This window comes from Xyrauchen texanus, chromosome 35 (assembly GCF_025860055.1).
Source record: "Xyrauchen texanus isolate HMW12.3.18 chromosome 35, RBS_HiC_50CHRs, whole genome shotgun sequence".
Classification (NCBI taxonomy): domain Eukaryota; kingdom Metazoa; phylum Chordata; class Actinopteri; order Cypriniformes; family Catostomidae; genus Xyrauchen; species Xyrauchen texanus.
In genome coordinates, this window is record NC_068310.1 from 27,289,024 (window position 1) to 27,306,654 (window position 17,631).

Here is a 17,631-nt window from a genome sequence, read left to right on the forward strand (position 1 = left end):
ATATCTAAATAACTATGGGCAACAAATCATGAAAAATAAAGAATTTTCTTTTTTTGAGGTAACATATTCCTTTAAAACACACAATTGCCTCTTTAAATAAAATGATCATGCTTATCTGTTGATCATTTGTTGAGGTTGTGAACTGGCTAGATGGTTGTGATGTTCATTAGGAGGAAACTAATAATACTTATCTATAATAAACCCTTTTATTTCTTACATTCCCTTCTATTAGGTAGCAGAAGCAGTGGCTCCAACCCCAGTGCCGGGAAAGGACGAAGACCCTCGCCTCGAGAGAAGGATCATAAGGCACCATGCTGTGGGGGCAGCGAATCAGAACTGGTCATGTGGGTTGGAAGGCGGGGTGAGAGGGCACCCAGTCAGCTTAGTCATCAAAGCCACACACGCTCCGCTGTCAGTCAACCCCACTCAGGCCATAGCTACGGTCACAGCACCGGGTACAGCCACGGCCAGTGCCACAGCATCTCCCAGCATAGCCACACCTCTTTCTCATACAGCCACGCCCCCTTTGTGCAACCCAGTCATTTGTCATGTGCCCACAGTGAGAGAAGTCACGCCTCTTCCTACGGCCCACCGGGTCTCCCTCCTCCGTACTGCCTAGCTCACCTCGCCCCCAAAACGGCAGCAAGCAGCGGCCCACCGGGAGCTCCGCCCGTCCGGGAGTTAGGAAATGTACCGCCAGAACTCACGGCTAGTCGGCAGTCGTTTCAGTATGCTATGGGCAATCCTTGTGAATTTTTTGTTGATATTATGTGACAGGAGAGTGCCTTTAACATTTTCAGAGCACAAGACCTACTTCCCACAATTTGCTTCTTGAAGTATTCCTACTGACGATCCCTGCACTGAGAATGTATCTGACAGCTCATTTAAAATTTATTAATGTCCATTCAATGTTGTTGAAATCAGTAAAGGACAATAAAAAAAGCACAACTGCAAAGTTGAGTTAGACCCTGACATGAAAGCTACAATATTTCAGTAGCAGCACAAAATAACAAAACTAAAAAGCTTTAACAGTATGCTTCTGCTGCTCTACATTTTGCACAAATTGCAAGCCAGGCAACTCTCTAAACAGTCAGTAGTATAAAGTGTATCCATGCTCTGGTGAAGAATTTTATTACATAATTCCTTTTAATTTTGCATTCACCCTGTTGTCCAGTGACTGACAATCATAATGACAATTGATGTCCCTAAACATTGCTGAATGTATTGTTCGTGTGTGTAATTTCTGCGCCATTAGCATCACCAAGCAGAATTGCAAAAATAATGAAAATTTTTTTCAAACAGGTTTCCCAAACACTCTCCCATCGTCCATTGGTTGGACAAACAGATTGTCCCGCTCCAAATTCATGCCATTGGTTAAGACAATGTTGCTGTGTCGGGCTACACAAACTTTTGATTGCGGCTCATTGTTGACACTTTTCAGGGAAATTAGTCTGTGAAAGGCTTACTTATTATTTTGTCAACTTATTATGCTTGGATTGAAAAAAAAAATTTGAATGTCCAAATAATTAAACACTTCACATTCATGTTTGACTAGAGTTCAGACCCGCCAAATAGCCCAGTAGCATGATAGCCAGTTAAGCCATCAGTAAATCAATCTTTTGGATTCTCAATGCTCGGACAGTTGTACATTTTAGAATCATGGTTGCCAAATGTTGCAAAAATGTCCATCTTAGGAGCCATTCAGACAGAGCGTGCGTTCTTGCACTAAAACAAATAGAATAGAACAGAACGAAGATGTCTTAAGATGTTTAAGTTCTTTGTAAATTCTTAATGCATATATACTTGGCGCTCCTGCGCAAGAATCTGAAAAGATTGCGAAACGCGTCTAGCGTCATGTTTATATAGAAACACATTTGGTGTGAACGACCCCTTAAGAATCTAAATGTACACAGAACATTTTAAGCCATAACGAACAGGTGCTTTTACAACATAAACTGCAGCAATGAGGATTCCATAATTGACTCTTCAGACACCACCACATGTCTTATTATTTACCACTGTAATAAGAACGTCATTGTACAGTTAATGCAGTAGTCTATGATGATAATGTTAGTAGGCCCTGTAATTTAAAATATAGATGTTATTATGATTCTAAAACAGGCAGATAAGCTAACCAAAGTCACTTGGCAATCACACACACACACACACACACACACACACACACACACACACACACACACTATAATGCTTTATCAGTAAAATTCATAACAACATCATATCCTTTCTATATATATATATATATATATATATATATAGTTATGAATTTCACTGATAAAGCAGTATAGTGTTGTCCAAGAACAAGCAGTAAGTCCTTGTTCTTAATTTTCTGTTCTAGTCACTGGCATGGCTGCCGAAAAAGTCAAGAATCACATTGTTGCATTATTCATCAAGCACTTTTAAAATGTAACTGTTGGGCCCTTTAGAATGAAGCACTGATCACAGTGAAAGTGGTTTGCTTTATTGTTTCTTCACAAAAGAGGAATAATACATTGTAAATATGATAACATAAATATGCATACACACACACACACACACACACACACACACACACACATATATATATATATATATATATATATATATATATATATATATATATATATATTAAAAACTGACAAAATAAAATGTATGTATTAAGAAGTGGTCAAATATTGTTGGGAATTATTTTATTTGAATAAAAGAAAAAAAATCTAGGCAATAAGACCTTTTGTAACAACATGCTTCCATAGCAGGTAACAATTATGAAACACAGTAAAAATGTATGTAAATGATACATACGTAAATACAGTGTCAGCGTCAGAAATGTAGGGGGGCTTGGGGCAAAAATTCATATAAAATGACAAAAATGCCCTCGAAATTCAAAGTGTGGGGGCAAAAAGGCCCTTGTAATGAGTTCTTTATTTGTAACATCTGATATAGTTCTTAATATTCGATTATAGTCATAGTTACACATACTGTATTGTGGCATAAAACATTTGATGCTGATTTAATTCTTAGGATGAGGTAATAAATTCTCAATTTAAATTTTTTTTACAAATCAAATAAATTAACGTATTTGACATAAACAGATGAGAGACAATTTGTTTTAAATGTTTAGAAAAAATGCCCTCATAAAGGTATAAAAAATGCCCCTGAGAATCAAATCCAGGGCACAAATATTACCCCTTACTGTAAAAATTAATTTCGGACACTGGTATACATCCAATCAGGGCCGGCGCTATCTATAGGCGAACTAGGCAGTTGCCTAGGGCCTCGGCCTTGGAGGCGGGGCCTCCAAAATATACACATGCTTATCCACCAATCAAGAGCAGCAAAATACTATGCTGTTTGTCCATTGGATATAACAATTGTCATTCACCTGTAGTTAAACCAATTAATATCACCGTTTACATGCGAGTCACTCCCAACCTCTGAATTTATGTATGAAGAGATTGTAGATGAATAAAATCCAACTTTTCTGCACATTTATCTGATGGCGCCGAACGAGCTCATCCTTCAGGGGCTGCTAAGCGTAAGGCTAAGCAGGCACGCAAAGAAAGTGCAGCTCGTGATTCAGGTATCATCTATTTTTGAGTGATTGTAATGTATTGTAAAAAATAAACTGATTCTAACGATCAGCGTCATTTTGAGATAGATCATTTGATGGTTATTTCCAGTTCAAAAGAGCGCGAGTGCCGTTGATGGACTGAATTCGCTTCTGACACTTTGAATCCGAGCGTATGTAGCTACAATCGATTTCCAGCCCTAGTCAGGAGCTGACTCATAAAACACTACAGAAAAGTCAAGTTTGTCAGTCAAAGAGCAAACGCACTATACTAAAGCATTGTTTATTATGTTTTAAAACAGTCTGTATATCTTCTAAAACGCAGATGTTTAGCCTACATTAACTGCTCTAGTCTATCATAATAGACTATAGACCATAATAGACTTCATTTTTTCGTTTTCCAATCATAAATACTGTTGCAATATTTATTGATAATAAGTATGCAATCTTAAGCATATGAATAAGCACACAATTACAGTTGACGAAATTAACTTGTCTTTTCACTTCCACTAGCAGCTGATTTGTGTATCATAAGGTATTTCTGTACAATACATACCTAATATGACTATATTTAGTCTATCAAAAACAAAACTGTTCATTATCCCAAATAGTGGGTTAGTGTGTTACCATAAATAAATTACTGAACAAATTACTGCAAAAAACTTCCTGACTGCTAAAAAAAAAAGATGACTTTTCAGATTATTTTTGTTTTTGTTTACGTTAATTAAAGTTACATTAATATGCACATTTAAGTAAAAATATAAAAATACTGATAACAGGTTTTGTATAAATAAAATGGTTAGGAATCATATTTGTTTTCAAGTCTTTTTTATTAAATGATGTTTTATTAACAAAGTTCGGGAGGAGCACATTCAGATAATCAACGAGATAAGAGGTATACAGTGAGGAAAATAAGTATTTGAACACCCTGCTATTTTGCAAGTTCTCCCACTTGGAAATCATGGAGGGGTCTGAAATTGTCATTGTAGGTGCATGTCCACTGTGAGAGACATAATCTAAAAAACAAAATCCAGAAATCACAATGTATGATATTTTAACTATTTATTTGTATGATACAGCTGCAAATAAGTATTTGAACACCTGAGAAGATCAGTGTTAATATTTGGTACAGTAGCCTTTGTTTGCAATTACAGAGGTCAAACGTTTCCTGTAGTTTTTCACCAGGTTTGCACACACTGCAGGAGGGATTTTGGCCCACTCCTCCACACAGATCTTCTCTAGATCAGTCAGGTTTCTGGGCTGTCGCTGAGAAACACGGAGTTTGAGCTCCCTCCAAAGATTCTCTATTGGGTTTAGGTCTGGAGACTGGCTAGGCCACGCCAGAACCTTGATATGCTTCTTATAGAGCCACTCCTTGGTTATCCTGGCTGTGTGCTTGGTCATTGTCATGTTGGAAGACCCAGCCTCGACCCATCTTCAATGCTCTAACTGAGGGAAGGAGGTTGTTCCCCAAAATCTACGTAATACATGGCCCCTGTCATCCTCTCCTTAATACAGTGCAGTCAGCCCTGTCCCATGTGCAGAAAAACACCCCCAAAGCATGATGCTACCACCCCCATGCTTCACAGTAGGGATGGTGTTCTTGGGATGGTACTCATCATTCTTCTTCCTCCAAACACGGTTAGTGGAATTATGACCAAAAGTTCTATTTTTGTCTCATCTGACCACATGACTTTCTCCCATGACTCCTCTGGATCATCCAAATGGTCATTGGCAAACTTAAGACGGGCCTTGACATGTGCTGGTTTAAGCAGGGGAATCTTCCGTGCCATGCATGATTTCAAACCATGGCGTCTTAATGTATTACCAACAGTAACCTTGGAAGCGGTGGTCCCAGCTCTTTTCAGGTCATTGACCAGCTCCTCCCGTGTAGTTCTGGGCTGATTTCTCACCTTTCTTAGGATCATTGAGACCCCACAGGTGAGATCTTGCATGGAGCCCCAGTCCGAGGGAGATTGACAGTCATGTTTAGCTTCTTCCATTTTCTAATGATTGCTCCAACAGTGGACCTTTTTTCACCAAGCTGCTTGGCAATTTCCCCGTAGCCCTTTCCAGCCTTGTGGAGGTGTACAATTTTGTCTCTAGTGTCTTTGGACAGCTCTTTGGTCTTGGCCATGTTAGTAGTTGGATTCTTACTGATTGTATGGGGTGGACAGGTGTCTTTATGCACCTAATGACCTCAAACAGGTGCATCTAATTTAGGATAATAAATGGAGTGGAGGTGGACATTTTAAAGGCAGACTAACAGGTCTTTGAGGTTCAGAATTCTAGCTGATAGACAGGTGTTCAAATACTTATTTGCAGCTGTATCATACAAATAAATAGTTAAAAAATCATATATTGTGATTTCTGGATTTTTTTTTTTAGATTATGTCTCTCACAGTGGACATGCACCTACGATGACAATTTCAGACCCCTCCATGATTTCCAAGTGGGAGAACTTGCAAAATAGCAGGGTGTTCAAATACTTATTTTCCTCACTGTATATACTGCAGACTTACCTCTGTTCATTGACAGTTTATCAGCATCCCTCCACCGCCCCCATCTCCTCACTTTGATTTTTAATAATCTCTTATTGGATGTAAACAACACAATCCAAAATACAATGCAATCCAATTTGGCCAGATACTGTGTAAATCTGGCCAAAATTCAGAGCCTGGAGCCCTCCCCTGGACAGCATGCCAAATACGCATAATCTTTACTCTATTTAATTTGATGTAAGTGTGAACTCGTGAATTCTGAAAGGTGGAGGGGAGGAGGGCATGGCGGGGGGGCCTCCAACATACATTTTGCCTAAGGCCTCCAAATGTCTAGAACCGGCCCTGCATCCAGTGCTGCATTTGTTAAACATATTCGTTGTAAACTTTTCTTTGAAGACAGAGTGATGTAAGTCCAACCCACCAGTCTGAGACACTCACTGGCATATACGCAGAAGTGCTTTCCCTGCTGTGTGTAAGAGATATGATTTGCATATGTAGACCCTGCTCTAGCTTTGATGTACCGTTTCAGTCTTCTCAGTGGCAGGAAGTGACACCTCTGTTGTCGCTTTTAACCCTCAGCCCCTCGATTCAGTTTGCTTCAAATGCTTATCACTTAGAAGGGAGGAAATGTGACACGTGGAAAAAAAAAAACGTGCTGTGTGATGGTTGGTGTGACGTCTTATCTTTGAAAGTTTTGAGTGTGATGATTAGACTGACTCAGTACATGTGTGATTTATGACCACTGAATATGACGGTCAAAGAGCAGTTCTTAAAGGGAGAAGAGCTGCACATGACGCCATTGATGTGGGCAGACAATGTAATTTAACCTTCCATTGAAAAGGTCAGTGTGGGAGGGTGTACTGTGGTAATTGTAGGAGGACGATGCAGAAGATTACCAGGTTCCTGTTTTGGTTAATACTACTGAGTAACGATATCTTTATTCTTAGCTATTCAGTAATTGCCTAATAGCTGATGTCTGTAAATGATGAGTGTAAAGATTCTATAGAGAAAAAATATTGAGACGCTGAGTGATTCAGTGAGACATTACCAATAATGGATGTTTCAGTTAAATGCTATTTTGAATTAATTATTGAGATACCTCCTGAGTATCTTTAAATATTTTGTTTAAGAGCATAATGGTTGAATATTGTCACTAAAGTGTAACTTCTGGCTTTCAGAAGCAAGCTAATTTGCTGTTTAAGGAATATTCAGTACAAGTTAAGCTCAAATGACAGCATTTTTGGCATAATGTTGATTACTACAAAAATGTATTTAGATTTTTAAAAGCACAAATTTAGGTTACAGTGAAGCACCTGCAATGGATGAGAACGGGACAATTTTTGAATGTTAAAATATTCAAATGTATAGCCACAATGCATAAAGGATATGCGTGTAAACATGACTTGAGTGCGATACAATCACTTATTAACCATGTCTTTGTAAAGAGACAACTTTTGTTGCCAATGCGAAGTAATGTCAGCAAACCCTAACGAGTTTGCTGACATTTGCTGAGGGACGAGTCGAAATCCATTTTTGTGATAATCAACATAATGCAACATTAACTTGGAATATTCCTTTAAGCCATATCCCATTGAAGGGTAATGACACTCCTCTCAGGTAAGTTGGAGACTGGTTACATGCTCTATATTGCAACAATCCTGGTTGCCAGCTTCACGTAGCTAACCACGACTATCCACCTAGTCCCACAGGAGCATCCATGGCACCCATTCCATGAACAGTAAGTACTTAAAGGAATGTTCCATGTTTAATTAAAGGTAAGCTCAGTCAACAGGTTTTGTGACATAATGTTGATTACCACAAAAATTATTTAAGCAGAGGTGCATGGATACAAAAATGGAGGGGAGTGGATACAGTAACACCTGGGACGGAGAGGTGCAGTGACCTTGGTGTGCGCACATGTTAAGTCTCCTGTCTGTTGTGGTTGTACAGAGACTGTTCCACCTCTAAAAAAGGAAATTGTGCCCAAGACAAAAGTGTGCAAGTGGGGTGGCCAGGCTTCGTTCCATGGTGGCCACGGCCTAGCTCCGCCACTGCCCATTCACACGTGTCTAAGTCACAAAAATCACACCTTGATTTTTGCTATTTTTTAAGAAAAGGAGGGGCAAGTTGAAATTAGTTTTTTGTGGTAATCTACATTATGCCACAAATGCTGTCGATTCAGCTAAACTTATTAAACCTGGAATATTCTTCACAAAATCATAAACTTAAACCATCTTGTCTTTATTCTTATTTCATGTAGGGTAGTTGGATGCAAAGTGCTATCAAAATTGCCTCTGTCTAAACACGAGGACTTGGCTAATAAAGAAATCAAGATAACATTAAAGTCTTCCACTAAAAGTGTAAACATGTAAGGGCTTGATTAGTGAACGGAAATGGAGTACAATGGAACAAAATATGGGACTTTAGACAGTTCAAGTTGTCAGGATTCTTTTTAATAGTTTGAGATTTGTATTGCTCAATACAATAATGGGTCTTGTAAAAAACTGCTCATGTAGTAAGGCATTTGATCTTTAACAATTTCATTGCTCTTTCAACTAAACGTAATGATTGAATGACTACATAACATGAATGGCTTTAATTTGGTTATGGGAATTTTTCCTGTTTTACAATCACAAGAAGCTTGGAGTCACGTACTGGGACCATGAGTCAGTAAGCCACATTGTGCCACCTTATGTGAGCCATTCAGGAGTCATTATGTCTCACTAACCACCAGAGAATCCTTCAACTGTCTGTCTGTATGTCTATCTTCAGTGCATCTGGAAAGTATTCACAGCACTTCACTTTTTCCACATTTTGTTATGTTACAGCCGTATTCCAAAATGGATTAAATGAATTATTTTCCTCAAAATTCTACAAACAATACCCCATAATGACAACTTTAAAGAAATTTGTTTGAAATCTTTGCAAATTTATTACAAATAAAAAAAAAATCACATGTACATGTATTCACAGCCTTTGCTCAATACTTTGTTGACGTACCTTTGGCACCAATTACAGCCTCAAGTCTTTTGGAGTATGATGCTACAAGCTTGGCACACCTATTTTTGGGCAGTTTCTCCCATTCTTCTTTGCAGGACCTCTCAAGCTCCATCAGGTTGCATAGTAAAAATGTATGTAAGCAATATACGTAAATACAGTGTTAGCTTCAGAAATGTAGGGGGGCTTGGGGCAAAAATTCATATAAAATGACAAAAATGCCCTCGAAATTATTGACATACTGAATTCAAAACATATATTTGAACATTTTCACTTAGGGGTGTACTCACTTTTGTTGCCAGCGGTTTAGACATTAATGGCTGTGTGTTGAGTTATTTTGAGGGGACAGCAAATTTACACTGTTATACAAGCTGTACACTCACTACTTTATATTGTAGCAAAGTGTCATTTCTTCAGTGTTGTCACATGAAAAGATATAATCAAATATGTAAAGAAATTTGAGACTTTTGTGAGATACTGTATATGTGTATTACTTTATTTCTACATTCATTGTCTATTTATACCCAAAAATGAAAATCCTCTCATAATTTACTCACCCTCATGCCATTCCAGAAACATGGCTTTCTTTCTTTTGCGGAATGCAAATTAAGATTTGTAGAAGAATATTTCAGCTCTGTAGGTGTATACAATGCAAGTGAATGTTGGCCAGAACCTTGAAGCTCAAAAGCATATAAAGACAGCATAAAAGTAATCCAGAAAACTCCAGTGGTAAAATCGATGTCTTTAGAAATGATCTGGTATATGTGAGGGTGAGAAATAGATTGATAATCCATTTTCAGATATGAAAGTGAAACTAAACGGGAGTCACATACGTGTGACTTTAAGATGTGAAAGTGGAGATATAGAGTAAAACAAAATACTTAAACAAATATATCTGTTTCTCACCCACACCTATTATGTCACTTCTGAAGACATGGCTTTAACCACTTAAGTCTTATGGACTACATTTATGCTGCCTTTATGTGATTTTTGTAGCTAAATTTTTTTAATTTGTGCTCAGCAGAAGAAAGAATGCCATACACATCTGGGATATCATGAAGGTGATTAAAAAAGTTGTTAACGTCGTAAAATCCATAATTTTGTTGAGATTTTTTAGGAAGGGCGGCGCCACGTCGCGTCTCGTCGAAGGTACCAAGTAAACGAGAACCACCACTGCTCGCAGATTAAATAAAAAGGAAAAGCTCAATAGAGGTACAGAGACAGAGAGAGTGTGTGAAAAGGAACCTATAACAACAGAATACGGAGTTTACAGTTGCCGGAGCTCAGTTGTTGTCAGCATCTAGTACTGTAAATGACACATAGTAATACTGTACTGTACTACAACTTTCAAAACGCCCTTTGACGTCACCGCGCTATCGGATATGCGTGAACTTAAATCTTCAGCAAATGGAAATTCTCATCACAGTGCGCGTTTGCTTTGAGTCAGGTCCACTGCACTGAAAACACAAGTAAGTGATTATTATTTATTTGTGCTTTATTCATTTTTATTAATCCCATTTGAATCCTTGTAATGTATAACAGTTTTTGTTTTTTAAAACATTGCATCTTATACAAATTTTTAAACGCTAAATATGTGATTGCAGTTTAAGTATTTCTTTCAATTAATATATTATTTAATTATTGTTATTAATAGGCCTAATAATACTTAAATATAAATGAATAGGTTAATATAAACCTGTATATTAACCTATCTCTGTAGTTGGTAATTTTTTGTATTTTATTTTGTATTAGAAGACATGTTAGCTGTCCAGGGACTGTGTTTTATCTTGCTCATGGTGGGTCTAGTGCCCTACAGTGAAAGTACTGACACTGGCTGTGATGTCTGGACTCTGTCTGATCAAGATGTCTGCTGCAATAAATGCAAGCCAGGTACAACCTATTGCTCAATTATTTATTCTAATGGCACTTTCCACTATTAAGGTACAATTGGGCCTTGAACTCTTAAACATGAAGCACTGTTTGTCTTTTTCAACAAATGGTTAGTGAAATTTGCTTAACCAAAAGAACCTGGTAAGGAAGTCAAACTAAAGATTATCATTTGGAATTTATTTTCATGTCTAAATGCAGTTCAAACCCTGATTTGTGATTTTATTTAAGTAACTAAGTACACATTAAACTGAAATGGACAACATTTCTAAAATTAAAAAAAAGAATAACTCATTACAATAAGGTTTTATTTGTTAACGCATTAACTAACATTCTGCTAGTTAATACAGGTATCATGAACTAACAATGAATAATATATTTTATACTTTATATAACAATGTTCTTTGTTAGTTCATGTATAATGATTAATGTTAATGTATACAACTTGTAATGTAAAAAAACTTACTGTAAATTGTTACCAAAAGAGAAAGACAAAAATAAGAAATATTTGCAGTAGGGACATTTAATGTGACTTTTAATGCATTTAAAATGAATGAGATATGTGTCTCTAATGCCTTAAGAATATCATGGGATACCAAAGTGCACCTACCATATTCGGGGAATGTGTATAATATTTTAAATACCGACATATTAAAAAAAGGATGAATACAAGATATGGAGCAATTTTGGTGCGTTCTATGAAAACATTTATTTAAAGTTTCAGTTTCACAGTTTGCCCCCAAATTTTAATGATTAAATGGAATATTAAAGATTCAAGACAGAGAACTTGATATTTAAACACATTTGTGACCAAGTGAAGAAAGTTCGAGATAATTTTGAAAGAGCCACATCAAAGGGATGTGGTCAGCACCTAAAAGGAAATCCATGAATTGTTCTCTCATTACATAAAAATGCATACTGTAGATCCTCCACAGGGCTGTCCCAAAACAAAATGTTGCCAACAATCTTATTGTAAATGAGAGCTCTGTAGCAGCAGTTATTGTGATGTTTGTTTTGGACACACCATTCCACTTAAGACAGATAATATCAGAGAAGTAATGTTATATTAGCAATAGTAATGTTGCTGTCTTGGAAAAGCACTAAAGAACTCTATTTACTTTTGTATAGCACCAAACAGACAGACATCCTATGAGATCTGAAAGTCTAGACCACTAGTGAAAATGCTTTTTCTTATTTAGTAAAAAACACTACTGTAATATTATCAGAGTGAAAATTTTTGAATTTTTAACCTTTCAATTTCTTATTTGGCAAATCCCCTTTTGCTTTAATAACAGCATGACCTCAAGCTCACATGGACTCGTCTGTGCATATGATAATCTGACCTTTCAAGCAAAGGAGTTAACATGGTCACACATTTGTGACTTAAAAATAGTGCAGAACCTTAAATATTTCTTCATTGCATGTCATAACGTTTCTTTGTAAAATTTGTCAAAATTCCGAAAACATTTATTTCCAAGTTTAAATGAACTTTGGACACTGCTGTATATAGTTATTAAAGTGCAGAAGTCATATCTGTGCTGTAAGTGTCAGATGATTATGAGTTTCAATGGTCATGCAAAAGTCTTTATTTGTGGATTTTGATTACAGGGAACCGCTTGGTGACTAGGTGTGGAAAAGACCCACAATTGCTCTGTACTCCCTGTGAACCTAAAAGCTACACAACCCATCCTAACAGCTACTTCTGTCTTAAATGCACCCAGTGCATAGGTATGAGATCTGCACAGCCCAACAAAAAGCTTTGATTGTTTGATTAATAATTGGTAATGGTTATGATGCACCAATGATTATAAAGCTGTGAGCTAAACATCACACTGAGTGTTTCTAACGCATTTAATTTAAAGGTCCCCAGTTTACGCTTAAACCATGTAATATCAGCAGTGACACGGAGTGTGGATGTAAGAAGGGATATCGCTGTGGAAACAAAGAATGTTCTTTCTGTGTTACGGAATGTGGGGAGGGTGAGGAGCCCACCGATCAGCGTAAGAATTTAATTAAACCTCTGTTCCTGACACTCTCAGCACATGCAGATTATTAAGTTCTCCAGCCGTTCAACAGGAAATTGTTTGCTAATTTTCACTTTTAAAACCCTGCAGGATCATGCAGAAAATGTTCACAAGGAACATTCAATGACGAAGTCCACAGTATGTGCAAAAAATGGAGAAAAAGGTAGCGTACAATTACAATTTGTCTGGATTTAAATATTGCATATATATATATATATATTTACACAAATCTATGGCATTTATAATCCTAATAAACTTTGTTTTCTCTAGTTGTCCAGAGGAACATATTTTGGTGCCCAAAGGAAATGCGTTTAAGGACCATGAGTGCAGATCTTTGGATGTAGGTAAGGAAACATAACCTGCATGTCAAACAACATATGACCACAGATACCTATATTAAAATCTAATGTCTCTTATTGTGTCTATTACAGAATCAACAAAAGACCCCTTAAATGTGGTTAAAAAAGGTAAACATAAATGAGCATAATAAGATTCTGTTTATAATACAAAAAGCATCACCATTAGGCTGTGGTCAGGGTACATTGCACAGTTAACTGACTTTAATACATTAACATTTGAATTTCAAATGGAAATCTCAATGACAAATACAGGTTCTCTTACGAGAGGTTCTCTCGTATTGCGTAAGCTAGCTTACGCTACGAGAAAGATTCATCTTTTCTGAGATATTGAAGCCAAAAAATTATCCTTAATTTTTGTATCCATTGTCAACACAGTGCGGCAGCTGCAGACCTTGAGCGGGCTAGCTAGCGAGCTCATAGGTTGCTCTGCGGCAACTGCTGCAGCCTATAGACAAGCTTGGGCGAACTCGCATCCAATGAGAGGCGTCCGCGCGCTCACTGCATCAAAGCCCGCCAAAATGGGCGTGACTAGAGTGCATATAAGCGTAGTTCATAGGCTGGAACCCTGATTTTCATATCTTCAGCGAAGCTCTTCGCATCGCTGACCTGGAAGCCGCGTCGCCGTTCGAGGGGCATCAAGCAAGCGTGGACAGCGCTAGAAGAAGCCGGCCGTCTCAGCCACCTTCAGCCATCCTGCGAGCTACGCCATCCGACGACGTATCCTTTTTATTCAGCAAGCTAGTTCTTACGAACTATTCACAAAAGAGTTCGAGCGTCTTTTTCAAGATGCCTCGTTCCACTTGCGCCTCATGTCGCGCCCTTCTCAGCACCGGAGACCGCCACATCATCTGCGCTCTCTGCCTGGGACTGGGACACGCAGAGCTCGCCCTCACTGAGGGCGGATGCGATTTCTGCGAGGAGCTACCGATGTCGACCCTGCGGGCTTGACTCGAAGCGCTCAAAGCAGAAGCCGCCGCGCCGCCTTACATTCCGCCACGCAGAAAGAAGTGCCGCTCCCAAAGGCTGCCGGAAACTGTGGTTGAAGTGACTGCCTCGCCGGAGCCTCTCCCTCGAGCATCGTTTTCACCCTCCCCGCCCCCCCGGGACGGGCAGTTGCCGCCGAGCGGCCGCACTGCTGCCATCTCGGATGACGAGGCGGAGGATAAGGGCTGCTGTTCCATCATGGCTTCGGACAGCGAGGAGTGGTCAGGCTCCCAAGCCTCCTCCTCGGCCCAGGAATCCAGCAGGACCCGCGCCGGAGTCGAAGGGGAGTTAACACGCCTCCTCACACAGGCCGTCGACCGCCTCGGGCTCGAGTGGTCACCGCCCCCTGAGCAGGCACCCAACAGACTCGACGGCTGCTTTCTTCAAAGCCATCGCCGCTCTACACCCGCGGCCCGGGCCGCTCCCTTCCTGCCGGAACTACACACGGAGCTTGCAAAGTCTTGGAACGCTCCTTTTTCGGCCAGGTCCCGTTCCCACGTCTCCACCTCTCTCGCGTCGGTGGACGGCGCCACCGAGAGAGGCTACTCCTCCATCCCCCCGGTCGAGGACTCGGTAGCAGCACACCTTTGCCCGCCCTCCGCAAGATGGCGGTCTAAGCCTGTGCTCCGTATCGGTTACCTAACGTAACCTCGGTTCTCTCTAGATGAGGGAACGAGTATTGCATAGCCCGCCGTGCTCGCGCCACGAGCGACTTTTCGCTTCAGTCAATGAAAACCAGGGTTCCGGCCTACGAACTACGCTTATATGCACTCTAGTCACGCCCATTTTGGCGGGCTTTGATGCAGTGAGCGCGCGGACGCCTCTCATTGGATGCGAGTTCGCCCAAGCTCGTCTTTAGGCTGCAGCAGTTGCCGCAGAGCAACCTATGAGCTCGCTAGCTAGCCCGCTCAAGGTCTGCAGCTGCCGCACTGCGTTGACAATGGATACAAAAATTAAGGATAATTTTTTGGCTTCAATATCTCAGAAAAGATGAATCTTTCCCGTAGCGTAAGCTAGCTTACGCAATACTCGTTCCCTCATCTAGAGAGAACCGAGGTTACGTTAGGTAACCGATACGTTTTTGTTTCTTCCAGGTGAAACAAAGTTTGCAATCAGTCCAGTTTGGACTGCTGGAGGTATGGCAGGATTGGGAGTCCTTTGTATCATAATATCGGTGGTTGCATGTGTACAGGCACAAAACAAAACCAAGAAGAACCTGAAAACTGATATACCTGAAGGTACTGCTGAAAATCTGCATACATTTTTCAATCCCAACCTTTACTCCTTTTGTTTCCATAGGACAAAAGTCCTAGAAAGGTTTAGAGTGACATAAGAGTGGGTAGATTGTGTCGGAATGTTACATTTTAAGCAATTGACCTGCTGAAGTTGTGACTCAATTGGATGGACTACATGTAGACATGTGAATTGGTGATTTCTCCTAAAGAATTTTAGACACTGTTTTTTTTTTTAACTTTCCACTTTTTTTTGAAGATCCACTTGGTTGAAAGTGCTGCTTGAATAGGCATGATCATTTTTGAGTTCCTGCTGTACTTCAATATTGTTATTTCTTTCTTTAGAGGTCTCAGAGTTTTCCAGGAATATGATAGTGGAACAAGAGGCTTGTAGTTTCCACCACCCCGAGCAGGAACAGGGAGGAAGCTCAGAGTCCATCAGTACTCAAGATTCGGAGAGTAAACTCATTGTGTGATTTCACTGGACCACTCCTGTTTTTCCATAATTTGTTCTTGCAATGGACATTCTGCAATAACAAGACTGTCAGACTGAAAGTCTGCTACACTGTGAACAACACCTTTGACTGGATAATGACTGCATTTTCCAGCTGGTGTATTAGTTGATTAATGGGACCAAAGGCCACTTACTAAGTCAAGGTATTGTGAATCCTTCCTATGTGCACAGTGGGTAGTAACTGGCATGTTACTGTTGACTTGTTTTGTCACACTTCAATTTTAGTAGTTTAAGTATAGTGCCCCTCCAAAAGCACAAGGATGAAAGGATGTAATGTAGGTGTGCTGCAGCAGACAATGTCAACTCCTTTGCTAGAGTAGGCGTAATCTACTGGCACCTGAAATACCCTGGTGGGGTTCCCCAGTTCAGGGTTTTGGTTCAAAACAGCACTATTTCTTTTTCTTAATGGGGTCAAGTGGAGGAAGCACTGATACGGTTTAACATCTAATAACCTTTTATTTAAACTACACTTGCATTTATCCTGTTTTTTTTTATTATTGAATAATAGTGTGCGTTTGTCTAGTTCTTATAATATGTTTGGGAATCAGCAGAAAGATTAGATTGTTAAATTTGTTTGTGTTGGACCATGTTCTTGTCATGAAGAAAGTATACATAAATGGCAATATTTGCTCGCCAACTGAAGCCTGTTTTAACCTCACAGAGTGCAACTTACTGCGCTCTACTATAAATATATGGATTGTAAAGACTACATGTAGTTTAGGTTGTACATTTTTCCTTTTGCAGTAAACAAAAACATTCAGTTTGCCAGAGGCCATAGAATCCATGTGTTAGCGAGTTTCCTGTAAGTGCAGTAAATTTCTAAATTACAGGGAAAAATGTTAGTGATAGGTAATAGGTCATTAAACCAGTTATTGGGGACAAACTCTGACATTGCAAAAAATGGTAAAAATGTAATTTCCTGCAAGTAGATTCTTAGATAATTGGGGAAATGTCATGTAGAACAGAGGTCACTGAACCAGTTATATGGACTATTGCTTCTGGCACTGAAGAAAAAATAAATAAAAAATACAATCGGGATTTTCTTTTTATATTGAACTCTGGCTGAGATCTTAAAGCAGGGACACATATCTTTTCTGGATAAGGTGAATCTAGTTCAAGGATAGCCTTCTTGACTGGTGACTCATTGAGAATTCCCTGATGGACAAATTTGAGAAAATTCCACCTGTATCGTGATTTACCTCCACTTAAAAGGAATGACAATGAATCATCTTGAATTCAAAGTTTCAGTTCCTCCCATGTAGTGAATCATGCAGGCAAACACATGCACTGACTTGTCTGAGCTACACGTGAGTCCAACAAAAATTTGTTTACATTAATTGGCTCCAGAGAAAATATCCAAGTCATGAAGAACAGTTGGTGGGTGAGCGATGTGATAACAGCATTCCAGTATTCAACGGTGAAACAGTCACCCTGTTTAATGTGAATGTGTTATTTTATACGATTTTACTGTTTCACTATTTCTTATGTCTCCTTTGTAATATAATAACTTTCGTAACAATTCACACTGTTGCAAGTGTAACTTTTTAATCTTGAGAATACTGAGTTTC

At 39.1% G+C, this 17,631-nt stretch overlaps 2 protein-coding genes across 2 annotated transcripts in view; both read left to right on the plus strand.

Annotated features, from left to right (window-relative positions):
- dvl1a (dishevelled segment polarity protein 1a) overlaps window positions 1-2,632 on the plus strand; it is a 43,858-nt gene extending 41,226 nt beyond the window's left edge. Inside the window, exon 15 of the mRNA XM_052105784.1 lies at window positions 233-2,632. Within this exon, the coding sequence (XP_051961744.1) occupies window positions 233-774 (542 nt within the window). The 3' untranslated portion in view covers window positions 775-2,632. The remainder of the gene's footprint in view (window positions 1-232) is intronic.
- Window positions 2,633-10,288: 7,656 nt separating this feature from the next.
- Window positions 10,289-16,042, plus strand: LOC127628801 (tumor necrosis factor receptor superfamily member 9-like). Its single transcript, XM_052105707.1, has 9 exons — window positions 10,289-10,532; window positions 10,816-10,953; window positions 12,559-12,678; window positions 12,813-12,950; window positions 13,065-13,137; window positions 13,245-13,318; window positions 13,406-13,441; window positions 15,412-15,555; window positions 15,895-16,042. The coding sequence occupies exons 2-9, from the start codon at window positions 10,821-10,823 to the stop codon at window positions 16,023-16,025; spliced, it is 849 nt and encodes a 282-aa protein (XP_051961667.1). The 5' UTR covers window positions 10,289-10,532; window positions 10,816-10,820; the 3' UTR covers window positions 16,026-16,042.
- Window positions 16,043-17,631: the final 1,589 nt, after the last annotated feature.